The sequence below is a fragment of the Thalassophryne amazonica genome, chromosome 2 (assembly GCF_902500255.1).
Source record: "Thalassophryne amazonica chromosome 2, fThaAma1.1, whole genome shotgun sequence".
NCBI lineage: Eukaryota > Metazoa > Chordata > Actinopteri > Batrachoidiformes > Batrachoididae > Thalassophryne > Thalassophryne amazonica.
The window spans coordinates 1,370,930-1,387,348 of record NC_047104.1 but is presented as its reverse complement, the minus strand read 5'-3'; the positions used below and the strand labels follow the sequence as shown (position 1 = coordinate 1,387,348).

General features: G+C 45.1%; 2 protein-coding genes across 4 annotated transcripts in view; one reads left to right on the top strand and one right to left on the bottom strand.

Annotated features, from left to right (window-relative positions):
- The window catches only part of gpatch1 (G patch domain containing 1), a 77,633-nt gene extending 70,381 nt beyond the window's left edge, over window positions 1-7,252 (top strand). Inside the window, exons 17-20 of one of the 2 annotated variants that reach the window (XM_034182928.1) lie at window positions 5,453-5,518; window positions 5,693-5,796; window positions 5,878-5,996; window positions 7,084-7,252. In XM_034182928.1, coding sequence (XP_034038819.1) covers window positions 5,453-5,518; window positions 5,693-5,796; window positions 5,878-5,996; window positions 7,084-7,114 — 320 coding nt within the window. In that variant the 3' untranslated portion in view covers window positions 7,115-7,252. Of the gene's footprint in view, window positions 1-5,452; window positions 5,519-5,631; window positions 5,797-5,877; window positions 5,997-7,083 lie in introns of those variants that run through there. The other variant, XR_004563993.1, reaches the window with a different exon arrangement.
- Window positions 7,253-7,324: 72 nt separating this feature from the next.
- The window catches only part of wdr59 (WD repeat domain 59), a 51,314-nt gene continuing 42,219 nt past the window's right edge, over window positions 7,325-16,419 (bottom strand). For both annotated transcript variants that reach the window (XM_034182912.1, XM_034182919.1), the window contains 6 exons: window positions 12,642-12,754; window positions 12,278-12,437; window positions 10,066-10,147; window positions 8,501-8,621; window positions 8,275-8,417; window positions 7,325-8,156 (listed from right to left, as the gene is read on the bottom strand). In XM_034182912.1, coding sequence (XP_034038803.1) covers window positions 7,921-8,156; window positions 8,275-8,417; window positions 8,501-8,621; window positions 10,066-10,147; window positions 12,278-12,437; window positions 12,642-12,754 — 855 coding nt within the window. In that variant the 3' untranslated portion in view covers window positions 7,325-7,920. The remainder of the gene's footprint in view (window positions 8,157-8,274; window positions 8,418-8,500; window positions 8,622-10,065; window positions 10,148-12,277; window positions 12,438-12,641; window positions 12,755-16,419) is intronic.

Sequence of the window (16,419 nt, the reverse complement as noted above, 5' to 3'; positions counted from 1 at the left end):
AACTTTGTAATCGGAACAACATATTAAATTTGCAGACCAGAGCTGAGAAGTGTTTTTCTAACTGGTTTTCACATGGAATGACCCTCTGGTCTAATGAGACAAAGATTAACTCTTTGACGTCATGTTTGGAGGAAACCAGGCACCATCCCTACAGTGAAGCATGGTGGTGGCAGCATCATGCTGTGGGGATGTTTTTCAGCAGCAGGAACTGGGAGACTCGTCAGGATTGAGGGAAAGATGAATGCAGCAATGTACAGAGACATCCTGGATGAAAACCTGCTCCAGAGTGCTCTTGACCTCAGACTGGGGCGGCAGTTCATCTTTCAGCAGGACAATGACCCTAAACACACAGCCAAGATATCAAAGGAGTGTCTTCAGGACAACTCTGTGAATGTCCTTGAGTGGCCCAGCCAGAGTCCAGACCTGAATCTGACTGAACATCTCTGGAGAGATCTGAAAATGTCTGTGCACCAACACTCCCTATCCAACCTGATGGAGCTTGAGAGGTGCTGCAAAGAGGAATGGACCAGACTGCCCAAAGATAGATGCACCAAGCTTGTGGCATCATATTCAAGAAGACTTGAGGCGGGAATTGCTGCCAAAAGGTGCATCAACAAAGACTGTTAATACTAATGGACATGGGATTTCTTTTTTTTTTTTTTTTTATAAATTTGCAAAAATTAAAAATAACTTTTCAATCAATCAATCAATTTCATTTATATAGCGCCAAATCACAACAAACAGTTGCCCCAAGGTGCTTTATATTGTAAGGCAAAAGCCATACAATAATTACAGAAAAACCCCAACGGTCAAAACGACCCCCTGTGAGCAAGCACTTGGCGACAGTGGGAAGGAAAAACTCCCTTTTAACAGGAAGAAACCTCCAGCAGAACCAGGCTCAGGGAGGGGCAGTCTTCTGCTGGGACTGGTTGGGGCTGAGGGAGAGAACCAGAAAAAAGACATGCTGTGGAGGGGAGATCAATCACTAATGATTAAATGCAGAGTGGTGCATACAGAGCAAAAAGAGAAAGAGACACTCAGTGCATCATGGGAACCCCACAGCAGTCTACGTCTATAGCAGCATAACTAAGGGATGGTTCAGGGTCACCTGATCCAGCCCTAACTATAAGCTTTAGCAAAAAGGAAAGTTTTAAGCCTAATCTTAAAAGTAGAGAGGGTGTCTGTCTCCCTGATCTGAATTGGGAGCTGGTTCCACAGGAGAGGAGCCTGAAAGCTGAAGGCTCTGCCTCCCATTCTACTCTTACAAACCCTAGGAACTACAAGTAAGCCTGCAGTCTGAGAGCGAAGCGCTCTGTTGGGGTGATATGGTACTACGAGGTCCCTAAGATAAGATGGGACCTGATTATTCAAAACCTTATAAGTAAGAAGAAGAATTTTAAATTCTATTCTAGAATTAACAGGAAGCCAATGAAGAGAGGCCAATATGGGTGAGATATGCTCTCTCCTTCTAGTCCCTGTTAGTACTCTAGCTGCAGCATTTTGAATTAACTGAAGGCTTTTCAGGGAACGTTTAGGACAACCTGATAATAATGAATTACAATAGTCCAGCCTAGAGGAAATAAATGCATGAATTAGTTTTTCAGCATCACTCTGAGACAAGACCTTTCTGATTTTAGAGATATTGCGCAAATGCAAAAAAGGAGTCCTACATATTTGTTTAATATGCGCATTGAATGACATATCCTGATCAAAAATGACTCTGTAAGACAATCCTGCAGTTTAACTAATTGGTGTGTGTCCTCTGGCTTCATGGATAGATAAAGCTGGGTATCATCTGCGTAACAATGAAAATTTAAGCAATGCTGTCTAATAATACTGCCTAAGGGAAGCATGTATAAAGTGAATAAAATTGGTCCTAGCACAGAACCTTGTGGAACTCCATAATTAACTTTAGTCTGTGAAGAAGATTCCCCATTTACATGAACAAATTGTAATCTATTAGATAAATATGATTCAAACCACCGCAGCGCAGTGCCTTTAATACCTATGACATGCTCTAATCTCTGTAATAAAATTTTATGGTCAACAGTATCAAAAGAAGCACTGAGGTCTAACAGAACAAGCACAGAGATGAGTCCACTGTCTGAGGCCATAAGAAGATCATTTGTAACCTTCACTAATGCTGTTTCTGTACTATGATGAATTCTAAAACCTGACTGAAACTCTTCAAATAGACCATTCTTCTGCAGATGATCAGTTAGCTGTTTTACAACTACCCTTTCAAGAATTTTTGAGAGAAAAGGAAGGTTGGAGATTGGCCTATAATTAGCTAAGATAGCTGGGTCAAGTGATGGCTTTTTAAGTAATGGTTTAATTACTGCCACCTTAAAAGCCTGTGGTACATAGCCAACTAATAAAGACAGATTGATCATATTTAAGATCGAAGCATTAATTAATGGTAGGGCTTCCTTCAGCAGCCTGGTAGGAATGGGGTCTAATAGACATGTTGATGGTTTGGAGGAAGTAACTAATGAAAATAACTCAGACAGAACAATCGGAGAGAAAGAGTCTAACCAAATACTGGCATCACTGAAAGCAGCCAAAGAGAACGATATGTCTTTGGGATGGTTATGAGTAATTTTTTCTCTAATAGTTAACATTTTATTAGCAAAGAAAGTCATTACTAGTTAAAGTTAAAGGAATACTCGGCTCAATAGAGCTCTGACTCTTTGTCAGCCTGGCTACAGTGCTGAAAAGAAACCTGGGGTTGTTCTTATTTTCTTCAATTAGTGATGAGTAGTAAGATGTCCTAGCTTTACGGAGGGCTTTTTTATAGAGCAACAGACTCTTTTTCCAGGCTAAGTGAAGATCTTCTAAATTAGTGAGACGCCATTTCCTCTCCAACTTACGGGTATCTGCTTTAAGCTGCGAGTTTGTGAGTTATACCACGGAGTCAGGCACTTCTGATTTAAGGCTCTCTTTTTCAGAGGAGCTACAGCATCCAAAGTTGTCCTCAATGAGGATATAAAACTATTGACGAAAATAATCTATCTCACTCACAGAGTTTAGGTAGCTACTCTGCCCTGTGTTGGTATATGGCATTGGAGAACATAAAGAAGGAATCATATCCTTAAACCTAGTTACAGCGCTTTCTGAAAGACTTCTAGTGTAATGAAACTTATTCCCCACTGCTGGGTAGTCCATCAGAGTACATGTAAATGTTATTAAGAAATGATCAGACAGAAGGGAGTTTTCAGGGAATACTGTTAAGTCTTCTATTTCCATACCATAAGTCAGAACAAGATCTAAGATATGATTAAAGTGGTGGGTGGACTCATTTACATTTTGAGCGAAGCCAATAGAGTCTAATAATAGATTAAATGCAGTGTTGAGGCTGTCATTCTCAGCATCAGTGTGGATGTTAAAATCGCCCACTATAATTATCTTATCTGAGCTAAGCACTAAGTCAGACAAAAGGTCCGAAAATTCACAGAGAAACTCACAGTAACGACCAGGTGGATGATAGATAACAAATAAAACTGTTTTTTGGGACTTCCAATTTGGATGGACAAGACTAAGAGACAAGCTTTCAAATGAATTAAAGCTCTGTCTGGGTTTTTGATTAATTAATAAGCTGGAATGGAAGATTGCTGCTAATCCTCCGCCTCGGCCCGTGCTACGAGCATTCTGACAGTTAGTGTGACTCGGGGGTGTTGACTCATTTAAACTAACATATTCATCCTGCTGTAACCAGGTTTCTGTAAGGCAGAATAAATCAATATGTTGATCAATTATTATATCATTTACTAACAGGGACTTAGAAGAGAGAGACCTAATGTTTAATAGACCACATTTAACTGTTTTAGTCTGTGGTGCAGTTGAAGGTGCTATATGATTTTTTCTTTTTGAATTTTTATGCTTAAACAGATTTTTGCTGGTTATTGGTGGTCTGGGAGCAGGCACCGTCTCTACGGGGATGGGGTAATGAGGGGATGGCAGGGGGAGAGAAGCTGCAGAGAGGTGTGTAAGACTACAACTCTGCTTCCTGGTCCCAACCCTGGATAGTCACGGTTTGGAGGATTTAAGAAAATTGGCCAGATTTCTAGAAATGAGAGCTGCTCCATCCAAAGTGGGATGGATGCCGTCTCTCCTAACAAGACCAGGTTTTCCCCAGAAGCTTTGCCAATTATCTATGAAGCCCACCTCATTTTTTGGACACCACTCAGACAGCCAGCAATTCAAGGAGAACATGCGGCTAAACATGTCACTCCCGGTCCGATTGGGGAGGGGCCCAGAGAAAACTACAGAGTCCGACATTGTTTTTGCAAAGTTACACACCGATTCAATGTTAATTTTAGTGACCTCCGATTGGCGTAACCGGGTGTCATTACTGCCGACGTGAATTACAATCTTACCAAATTTACGCTTAGCCTTAGCCAGCAGTTTCAAATTTCCTTCAGTGTCGCCTGCTCTGACCCACGGAAGACAGTTGACTATGGTTGCTGGTGTCGCTAACTTCACATTTCTCAAAACAGAGTCGCCAATAACCAGAGTTTGTTCCTCGGCGGGTGTGTCGCCGAGTGGGGAAAAACGGTTAGAAATGTGAGCGGGTTGGTGGTGTACATGGGGCTTCTGTTTAAGACTACGCTTCCTCCTCACAGTCACCCAGTCGGCCTGCTTTCCCGGCTGCTTGGGATCTGCCGGGAGGGAACTAACGGCGGCTAAGCTACCTTGGTCCGCACCAACTACAGGGGCCTGGCTAGCTGTAGAATTTTCTGCAGTCCGGAGCCGAGTCTCCAATTCGCCCAGCCTGGCCTCCAAAGCTACGAATAAGCTACACTTATTACAAGTACCATTACTGCTAAAGGAGGCCGAGGAATAACTAAACATTTCACACCCAGAGCAGAAAAGTGCGGGAGAGACAGGAGAAGCCGCCATGCTAAACTGGCTAAGAGCTAGTAGCTGCGCTAAGCTAGCTGATTCCTAAAACCACACAAAGTGAATAATGTGTAAATAATTTAGAGGTGATTCAGCAGAGGGAGTGCTTTAGTTAAGGCACGTAAAGATTACAGTGTGAAACAAATCGTAATCTAGATAACTAGATCAATCTAACTGCGCAGATTAAACAGCTAACAGATACAGAAAAACACTGCTGTGCTCCGGAACAGGAAGTGATACAATACCGCAGTGAGAGCCAACCACCAGTAGAGGTAGTAGAGTGAGAGATGTCAGAGAATGTTTGATGTCATTATGGGTTCTGCGAGAGAAGAATTTTGAGGGAAAAAAATTAATCCATTTTGGAATAAGGCTGTAACGTAAAATGTGGAAAAAGTGAAGCGCTGTGAAAACTTTTCGGTACGTCCATGAACATTATTTATCTACTCGACAAATTTAAGTGAAATCCATAGGTTTTGAGGTGTTGTGCTAACAAACAGACACGTCAGTCTGTGTAACATCTACTGAGTCGTCTTTCACTGTGTTTCTCTTGAAGGGTCTGTCTCAAAGCAGGAACAGGAGGAGTTTGGGCCGAAGCTGCCGCCTCTTTCGTGTGCGCATGGTGAGGAAATGCTTCAGTGTTTAATGGAGCCGTCTGTCTTTAATGACGTCAGTTCGCCTGTACACTTGTCCATAAATTAAATACATCTGTGTTCTTGGTGGACGTGAACCCAGACTGAGGGGTAGCTGTGGTGTTGGTGCAAAGGTCAACCACAAACTGTTATTCCTTGTTCAGCCAGAGGAGGCGCCACCATCCCCGGTGAGGAGGTGAAAGTGAGCACGAAGAGCAAAGACAGAAAGCACAAGAACAAGAAGCACTACAAACACAAGAAGGAGAAGGTAGAAAAGATTTTGTTCCATCAGACATCTGGCTTGTCTCAGTCTGTCTTCAAGTCCATTTGGTCTGTTTTTAATCCCCAGAAGAAGAAACACAAGAAGAAGAAACATAAGGGGAAGCAGAGGAAGAGTAAGGAGACAAACAGCAACTCGGACGACAGCGATGAAGACGGACAGATGACGACCGAAGAGCTGCTTAAAAGGTCAGAGGTCACAGAGAGAAAAACCACACACAGTGACATGGAGTCTGATTATTGATCATTTCTTATGTTCAAGTAAATTTAACCTGAAAACACACAAAAAAAATATCTTTGTAAATAAAATGTAACAACTAGATAATAGGAGTCATGGGCATGAAGTGGCCACAGCAGGTCAAGATGTGACCAGATGACCTTCACGCCCGAGTTGAACTTGTCAGGGCAATTCTGGAATCAATCTGTGTGGCACATTTGGTTCAAATTCCTTGACTTTGACCAAAATGATGATTTTTAAGGCAGTTTTAGTATCAACTTTCATCAGCATCCAAAGGGTGACAGAAATCAGCTAAAAGGTCACAGGGGTCATTCCACATCAGTGCACCCAAAGCGTTGAACCTCACCCCGCTCAGATTTTTATGAAATGTGGTATATTGGTAGTTCTTGGTGGGAAAAGGCTAATTTTCACATTTCAGTCCAATCGGACAAACGGTTCATCGATATCACGAATCTATAAATTCACTTCCCACTTTTTTATGAAAAAGTGAATTTAAAAATGGTGATATCTGATCCTTTTTCCACCAAGGACCACCAACATACCATATTTCATAAAAATCTGAGTGGGATGAGGTTTAAAATCACTTTTGGGGGGGTCTGAGACAGAATGGCCCATGGGAGGGGTCAGCCAACAAAGAGGTGGGCAGGCATGACCTTTGACACCAGTGACCTTGACCTGAGTGATTGACTGTTGGCAGATGACCTTATCTGTCCAATGACAAGAGTCTGTCTCCATGAGTCAGTCATGATAAAATTTTCCTGTGCGATATTTTCACTGTTATCACCGTGATATTGTTTTAAGACCATTTGATGCCAATAAGTGAAAGTTTGTCCTTTCAAACAGAACATTCAACATCAGAATAGAAAAGTAAAAAAACAAAAAGTTTTTAACCCCAATGACCTTGACCTTTGCATAAACAAAGCTCTGAAGGGCCGCTTTGGGGTCAACCTGCAGACGCGCGGCCGCTTGGATGAATGAAGAGGTTTGTGGCGTCGTGTGTCTTATCAGTTTAACGGAAACCTGTCTGTTTTCTTACAGACTGAAGAGCGTCCGGTCGCAGCAGACGTGATGCAGAAGTGTCCTCTGTGAGGACGACGCCCCTCCAAAATAAAACCACACACACACAGAATGTTTAATAAGTGAAAACATGTTGGGCACGATGCAGACGCTGCTTCAGTCTTTAGAAAGTCTTCAAAATGAGGACGTGGGAGACTTCAGTCAACTTCAAGTCAAGATCGGCTTTAGTGTCAGACTGAAATAATAAATCTGCTTCACAGAGTCAAGATGTCAGTTTTTATTTTACCAGTTACTTCAGGACGAACTACAGACGTGCATCATCTCAAAGTCAAAGCAAAATGATCAAAATAAAATGAAAACAGAAAACAGACTGCATAAGTATTTTGCCTCATTTATTATCACTTTCGGTCACTGAGTCTCTCGTGAACCTCTGAGTAGTGAGGGAAGCCACCAGGACAGCGTCACACTCTTCAGTACTAAGACGGGACAGACATTTGAGAATCCAGGTTCAGGCGCCTTCTAAGAACCCAGAACTGAGGTTCCACGCTTCCTACAGCAACCACTTCAAGACTCAACTTTAAGACTAACCTGAGGGCCGGACCCTGAACCGACGGCCTTCAGGCCAGTTTGGCACCAAACTGCACACGTCACTGGCCCAAGCCATCCTACATTTCCCACAATGCCTTTTGTTGGCTGTCCACAGAAGAAGAGTGACCATGAGACATCACCAAGACACAAGCTCCTCTTGGGTGACCTCAGCTTGCGAGTTGAGGATCTGAATTGTTGACAGATCAGGCCGCTCAGAGCCACCTGTTCCTCAGAAGGTATGCTAGCCTGGAGTTGGAGACGCTGCGGCGATCAGACGGTGCTCTGCAGGAGGCACTGGCAGCCACAGCCGGCCGGACACTCGTCCTGACGGCGGAACCAGTCCATCATGTGGGTAGTGTGGCCGCCATGACCGCAGTTGAGGCAGAAGTTGGAGGAGCCGCGTACGGCCACGTGGCAGATGGCGCACTGGAAGGTTAGCCACTTGCAGACGGCGCACTGCGTGCCGCGAGCCTGACTCCGGCAGTGACAGCAATACACACCGAACTCTGCAAAGACACAAGTGGAGGAAAGACAGAGAGCAGCTGAGAACTTGTACACAGCCACGACCAGCTGAAGTCTAACGAGCTGGACTGCTTAGTGCTGTAAGTCTGGAGAATTTGGTACCGATGCCTTTGTGAGGTTCTGGTGGGCAGGAGGAGAACTTGAGTACGTCGGCTCGTTTCTCTCTCAGGCCCCAGCGGTGCAGAATTTCCCCGTAACACTTCTTGAAGTCCTCAAACTGCAACGTGTTGGCCGGGTCCAGCAGCCTGCCGCACAAAACATCATCACCCTAAGTCTGGATTCAGCACAGAGCTCTGCACCACATCTGCTTATCCAGGAGGGGACACACCTCTTGTTCATGTCGTGCAGCTCTCGCTCTCGTTCTCTTGGGTCTGTGTAAACCTGGTTGCCATAGCGATAGTCCTCAGGAGAGTTCTCACTCCAAGGGATGGCGTGTTCAGGATCTCGACCTGTGAACCGAAGTGATTTAGAAAACCGAGGGACAAATTTCTTACTTCATAAACTAAGAACATCTGAATGTTTTCCTCATCAATTTGTGTTTTACAGTTGTATAACTTTAATCTCAGAAGATCAAAAAAAATTTTTTGTAAATTTATGATTTTGCTCAGATGTTTTCCAGATGTTTAAATTCTGTGGGTTTGGAGTGATGTGGGGACGCCGCGCGCGACGCTGTAGGAAAGCTCAGATCACTCGCTACTATTTTAATCTCTTAACTCCTATTTATCCACCTGCCTTGAGCTAAATATTGATCGACTTTATCCCAAAATAGTTTTTAGTGGTTTGACTACACTCTTGGCAATAAGAAATGGCAACACTGAAATATTTCAAGGATACGAGCCGCATGGCTACTTGGAACAAGCTAACTGCTAAATGAGGACAAGTCTCCTGACAGAGTTGCCAAACAAAAAGTACTGAAAAAGTCTTTGCTGGAAAAACCGAAGTGAGCACCAAACAGAGGCAGCTGTCGATGTAGTGGCTATTAAAGAAACCACCAGCGAGCTGAAAGACTCCGTCCGCAGGCTACAGGTATGAGCGGAGGAGCGAATCGACCGAGGGCCTCGTGACGGGGAAAAGGGGGGACATGTTATGGAAGCACCTGTAAACGCTTGAGAATCACGGCAAAAAGAACAATGTAAGATTGGCAGGACTGACAGAGACAATGTGTCAATGCGCCAATTCTGAAGGTTTGTACATTAACTGACAGACGCGACAAAAGGCATTATGGGAAATGAGTCTCATCACCACCACCCCCCGCCATCTACTGGACGGGAGTGTGAATAGCGACCAACATATTTGTGAATCTCAAATGCAGTTTTGCACTCAGTGTCTCAATATTGCATAAGTGAGCGAAGTGATGAATGCGTGTTTTTATTATTAAATAATTTATTATTGAGACATGGAGTTTCAGAGGCAGCCAGGATTATTCTTAAACACTGGAAAACCCCCACAATTTAAAGAATGGGTAAGTATGATGCTAAAGACTGCTTCATATGAATGTATGTTTTATAAGTTAAATAACAGGGACGGTACCGCAGCACTCGACTGGGAACCTTCTGAGTCTTGCGTTGCTGTTTGTCAGCGGGACAACAGCTGATTTTCTTCCTTCTGGTATTTTATTTTATTTACTTATTCTGTTTAATTATTTATTCTTTCTTTCTGAGAGCTTCCATGTCTTGCAGTGCTACAGATATTTTTCTTTTGCCTACGGGAGCCCTGCTGGTTGATGCTGGAAATAACTGTGATTATCAAGTACCAAGTGAAAACTCCAACAAAAACTTATAAAGAGGCAATTCTGTGGGTTTATACATGTGTGTGTGTGTGTGTAAGAGATCCATTTTTGGCTGAAATCTGCAGTTCTTCACTTGGCCTGTGTGTGGCACTGTGTTGTCTGACCTGTGTTCCATGTTGTTGTGGTGATGGAGTCAGAGGTGCTGAAACAGGAACCTGACGTGATGGAGCTGGACGTGTAACTGGGCTGAAATAAACACATCACAGCCATTAGTACTGACTTTCTGCTTCACATCTCCAGTTTCTGCACTCGGTTAGCGGGTATCCCCGGTCTCCAGTCTCTGCACTCGGTTAGCCCTTGTATCGGTTAGTGGGTATCCCTCGTCTCCCATCTCTGCACTCGGTTAGCGGGTAGCCCTCGTCTCCAGTCTCTGCACTCGGTTAGCGGGTAGCCCTTGTATCGGTTAGCGGGTATCCCTCGTCTCCAGTCTCTGCACTCGGTTAGCGGGTAGCCCTTGTATCGGTTAGCGGGTATCCCTCGTCTCCAGTCTCTGCACTCGGTTAACGGGTATCCCTCGTCTCCAGTCTCTGCACTCGGTTAGCGGGTATCCCTCGTCTCCCGTCTCTGCACTCGGTTAGCGGGTATCCCTCGTCTCATCTCCAGTCTCTGCACTCGGTTAGCGGGTATCCCTCGTCTCCAGTCTCTGCACTCGGTTAGCGGGTAGCCCTCATCTCCAGTCTCTGCTCTGCACTCGGTTAGCGGGTATCCCTCGTCTCCAGTCTCTGCACTCGGTTAGCGGGTAGCCCTCGTCTCCAGTCTCTGCACTCGGTTAGCGGGTAGCCCTCGTCTCCAGTCTCTGCGCTCGGTTAGCGGGTATCCCTTCTTTCCAGTCTCTGCGCTCGGTTAGTTGGTAGCCCTTGTATCGGTTAGCGGGTATCCCTCGTCTCCAGTCTCTGCACTCGGTTAGCGGGTATCCCTCGTCTCCCGTCTCTGCACTCGGTTAGCGGGTATCCCTCGTCTCATCTCCAGTCTCTGCACTCGGTTAGCGGGTATCCCTCGTCTCCAGTCTCTGCACTCGGTTAGCGGGTAGCCCTCGTCTCCAGTCTCTGCGCTCGGTTAGCGGGTAGCCCTCGTCTCCAGTCTCTGCGCTCGGTTAGCGGGTATCCCTTCTTTCCAGTCTCTGCGCTCGGTTAGCGGGTATCCCTTCTTTCCAGTCTCTGCACTCGGTTAGCGGGTATCCCTCGTCTCCAGTCTCTGCACTCGGTTAGCGGGTAGCCCTTGTATCGGTTAGCGGGTATCCCTCGTCTCCAGTCTCTGCACTCGGTTAGCGGGTAGCCCTTGTATCGGTTAGCGGGTATCCCTCGTCTCCAGTCTCTGCACTCGGTTAGCGGGTAGCCCTTGTATCGGTTAGCGGGTATCCCTCGTCTCCAGTCTCTGCACTCGGTTAACGGGTATCCCTCGTCTCCAGTCTCTGCACTCGGTTAGCGGGTATCCCTCGTCTCCCGTCTCTGCACTCGGTTAGCGGGTAGCCCTCGTCTCCAGTCTCTGCACTCGGTTAGCGGGTAGCCCTTGTATCGGTTAGCGGGTATCCCTCGTCTCCAGTCTCTGCACTCGGTTAGCGGGTAGCCCTTGTATCGGTTAGCGGGTATCCCTCGTCTCCAGTCTCTGCACTCGGTTAGCGGGTAGCCCTTGTATCGGTTAGCGGGTATCCCTCGTCTCCAGTCTCTGCACTCGGTTAGCGGGTAGCCCTTGTATCGGTTAGCGGGTATCCCTCGTCTCCAGTCTCTGCACTCGGTTAACGGGTATCCCTCGTCTCCAGTCTCTGCACTCGGTTAGCGGGTATCCCTCGTCTCCCGTCTCTGCACTCGGTTAGCGGGTATCCCTCGTCTCCAGTCTCTGCACTCGGTTAGCGGGTAGCCCTCATCTCCAGTCTCTGCTCTGCACTCGGTTAGCGGGTATCCCTCGTCTCCAGTCTCTGCACTCGGTTAGCGGGTAGCCCTCGTCTCCAGTCTCTGCACTCGGTTAGCGGGTAGCCCTCGTCTCCAGTCTCTGCGCTCGGTTAGTGGGTAGCCCTTGTATCGGTTAGCGGGTAGCCCTCGTCTCCAGTCTCTGCACTCGGTTAGCGGGTATCTCTCCTTTCCAGTCTCTGCGCTCGGTTAGCGGGTAGCCCTTGTATCGGTTAGCAGGTATCCCTCCTTTCCAGTCTTTGTTTTGTACTCGGCTGTCAGTCTGTTTCCAGTTTTGCTGGGCTCGTCAAACAAGTTCCGTTGTCATCTGTGTACTAATCAAGATTAGTTCAGCACAAAGTGTGTTTCATTAGAATAAATTATTAAGATGATGGAGAACCAGAAGGAGCAAAATCCTGCCTGGACTCACATATCGTGAGTGGTGTGGGGGGAAAATGGCAGCGCGTGGAGACTGGTGTCCGTGTCCACCGTACAGCGTGTAGCAGTCTGGGGGTGGAGCCTGAGCTCTGAACACGCAGCAGATCATTGCCAGAGTCTGCACGTCACTTATCTGACTGTAATGGTTCAAACTGAAACACAAACACATCAGGCAACTTCTTTTTAACTTGACTCTGAAGGAGTTACACTTCAGTTGCTGCAGCTGGAGAGACTCTGCTGCTGCTTCTCCAGTCACAGCTTTATGGTCGAGTGAAAATAGACAGAAGACATGGACTCTCAGCCAGCGTTTAACAGACGTCACTTGAAATACAACAAACAAAGGAGCTGCAGCTCACAGAGTCTGGAGCAGTTGCCGACCAAACGGGTGTCGGGCCCAGGGAGTTTCAGCATCTGGGTCAGAATCTGGGGTCAGGTCCTGACTAGCTGCTGCAGCTGCAAGGGCCCAAACCTGCACACACAAAGATCAGAGGATTAAAAACTATTTATCAAATGGATACAAAAACCTCAATCTGATTTAAAGCTGAAGTCACAGACAAGTCCGAGCACAGTTCTGGAGTTTCGTGTAGATCTGAGTCAGAGCTGTAACAATCATTATTTTCATGGTTGAATCATTACAGTTGTTTTTTAAGTTAAATCCAGACTCTGCAGATTTTTTCCTGGAAGCACAGAGAACCTTTCAGTCAGAGCATGTGAAAAAGTGATATGACTGGGAGCGCGGCAGTCTTTATGAAAAAAGGAACTTTTTAGAATATTGTTTTGTAGTAGTTAAACCGTAAAACAAACATACAGTAGTGTTCAGAATAATAGTAGTGCTCTGTGACTAAAAAGATGAATCCAGGTTTTGAGTATATTTCTTATTGTTACATGGGAAACAAGGTACCAGTAGATTCAGTAGATTCTCACAAATCCAACAAGACCAAGCATTCATGATATGCACACTCTTAAGACTATGAAATTGGGCTATTAGTAAAAAAAAAAGTAGAAAAGGGGGTGTTCACAGTAATAGTAGCATCTGCTGTTGATGCTACAAACTCAAAACTATTATGTTCAAACTGCTTTTTTATCAATCCTGTGAATCACTAAACTAGTATTTAGTTGTATAACCACAGTTTTTCATGATTTCTTCACATCTGCGAGGCATTAATTTTGTTGGTTTGGAACCAAGATTTTGCTGGTTTACTAGTGTGCTTGGGGTCATTGTCTTGTTGAAACACCCATTTCAAGGGCATGTCCTCTTCAGCATAAGGCAACATGACCTCTTCAAGTATTTTGACATATCCAAACTGATCCATGATACCTGGTATGTGATATATAGGCCCAACACCATAGTAGGAGAAACATGCCCATATCATGATGCTTGCACCACCATGCTTCACTGTCTTCACTGTGAACTGTGGCTTGAATTCAGAGTTTGGGGGTCGCCTTACAAACTGTCTGCGGCCCTTGGACCCAAAAAGAATTGATGGACTCACTGACTGAATGCCACACTACTATTATTGTGAACAGCCTCTTTTCTACTTTTTTTTACTAATAGCCCAATTTCATAGCCTTAAGAGTGTGCATATCATGAATGCTTGGTCTTGTTGGATTTGTGAGAATCTACTGAATCTACTGGTACCTTGTTTCCCATGTAACAATAAGAAACACAAGGTCTATTAGAAAAGTATCAAAAACTCCTGTAACAGTGGAATGTGTCGTTCATTTCCAAACTGGACACTGTGTTTTATCCGGGACGTCGTCTGACTAGCACAGGAATTGTGAAAAGACATGGACATCAGCACTTTTTCGGAACATTGAGACAGACGTGCGGAGGAATTCTGCACGTTGCGGTGGTGCTGCATGGCGCAAAGCAACGCCGTGATGAAGCCTCACGGGACATGTTCTGGCATGTCCAGGTACATCCACAATTTCTCGAATAATCACTCGATGGAAAAACCTCCGACAGCTGTCTGAACGCCATCTCAAAGCCGACCTGTGAGACCAAAACGGAGGTGGTTTTGTCTTGCTCCAGTAGCGAATCCATCGTGACGAGCGAAGCCTCCGCTCGGCTTTCCATGACAAAATCTCTTGTTAAAAGTGAAATCTGCCGGAAAATGGTTGATGTCCAGCTCTTGTGATAACCAGAGAAAGTGCACACGACGGTCCAGGCTCCACAGAGCCATCCGTTTAGAAATGATCCGGTGGTTTGTGGCTCTCGATGGCGGCACGGCGCGCCGAGCGTCCTTAAAGCTGTCCTTAAAGCTGTCCTTAAAGCTGTAGTAACAGTCTTTATTCTCTGTGAAGCCCATAAAATTTTCACTGAAAGCCAGATAAATTTTTCTAATGGTTTCCAGCAGCCAGTCTCTAAGTTTCTGAAAAAATTCTGATGGAAAAAAAGCCCAAATCATTCCGCCATTTCCTGACAATGAAATGACGACGAGGGGGCGGGACCACTCCTCACTCAAAGCCTGCTCACAGGCGAATGACGCAAATGACAGGCGTGGAAAAACTCACGCATGTGCACGAGGGTTCAAGCTTGTCTGACGCAATCACACGTGATTCAAATCCATATGGTTTTGAAAAAAAATAATAAGGTCGGATACTTTTCTAACAGACCTCGTATACTCAAAACCTGGATTAATCTTTTTAGTCACATTATATATATATATATATATATATATATATATATATATATATATATATATATATATATATATATATATATATATATATATATATATATATATATATATATATATATATATATATATATATATATATATATATATATATATAGAGTTGTTCACGATGGATTTGAACTTGGTTAACACCCTCCTCTCAGCCACCTCCTCCAGAGAGTCCAGAGGACAGCCCAGGACAGAGCTGGACTTCCTGACCAGCTTGTTCAGTCTCTTTCTCTCCCGCTCTGTGCTGCCCGGGGCCCAACAGACGACAGCATAGAGGAGAGCAGAGGCTACAACAGAGTCACAGAAGGTCTTAAGCAGAGGCCTGCTCACTCCAAAGGACCTCAGTCTCCTCAGGAGGTGGAGGCGACTCTGGCCTTTCTTGTACAGGGCGTCGGTGTTGTGAGTCCAGGCCAGTTTGTTGTTGAGGTGAACACCCAGGTATCTGAAACTGTCCACAGTCTCTATGTTCTCCCCCTGGATGTCAATCAATCAATCAATTTTATTTATATAGAGCCAAATCACAACAAACAGTTGCCCCAAGGCGCTTTATATTGTAAGGCAAGGCCATACAATAATTACGGAAAAACCCCAACGGTCAAAACGACCCCCTGTGAGCAAGCACTTGGCGACAGTGGGAAGGAAAAACTCCCTTTTAACAGGAAGAAACCTCCAGCAGAACCAGGCTCAGGGAGGGGCAGTCTTCTGCTGGGACTGGTTGGGGCTGAGGGAGAGAACCAGGAAAAAGACATGCTGTGGAGGGGAGCAGAGATCAATCACTAATGATTAAATGCAGAGTGGTGCATACAGAGCAAAAAGAGAAAGAAACAGTGCATCATGGGAACCCCCCAGCAGTCTACGTCTATAGCAGCATAACTAAGGGATGGTTCAGGGTCACCTGATCCAGCCCTAACTATAAGCTTTAGCAAAAAGGAAAGTTTTAAGCCTAATCTTAAAAGTAGAGAGGGTGTCTGTCTCCCTGATCTGAATTGGGAGCTGGTTCCACAGGAGAGGAGCCTGAAAGCTGAAGGCTCTGCCTCCCATTCTACTCTTACAAACCCTAGGAACTACAAGTAAGCCTGCAGTCTGAGAGCGAAGCGCTCTATTGGGGTGATATGGTACTATGAGGTCCCTAAGATAAGATGGGACCTGATTATTCAAAACCTTATAAGTAAGAAGAAGAATTTTAAATTCTATTCTAGAATTAACAGGAAGCCAATGAAGAGAGGCCAATATGGGTGAGATATGCTCTCTCCTTCTAGTCCCCGTCAGTACTCTAGCTGCAGCATTTTGAATTAACTGAAGGCTTTTTAAGGAACTTTTAGGACAACCTGATAATAATGAATTACAATAGTCCAGCCTAGAGGAAATAAATGCATGAATTAGTTTTTCAGCATCACTCTGAGACAAGACCTTTCTAATTTTAGAGATATTGCGTAAATGCAAAAAG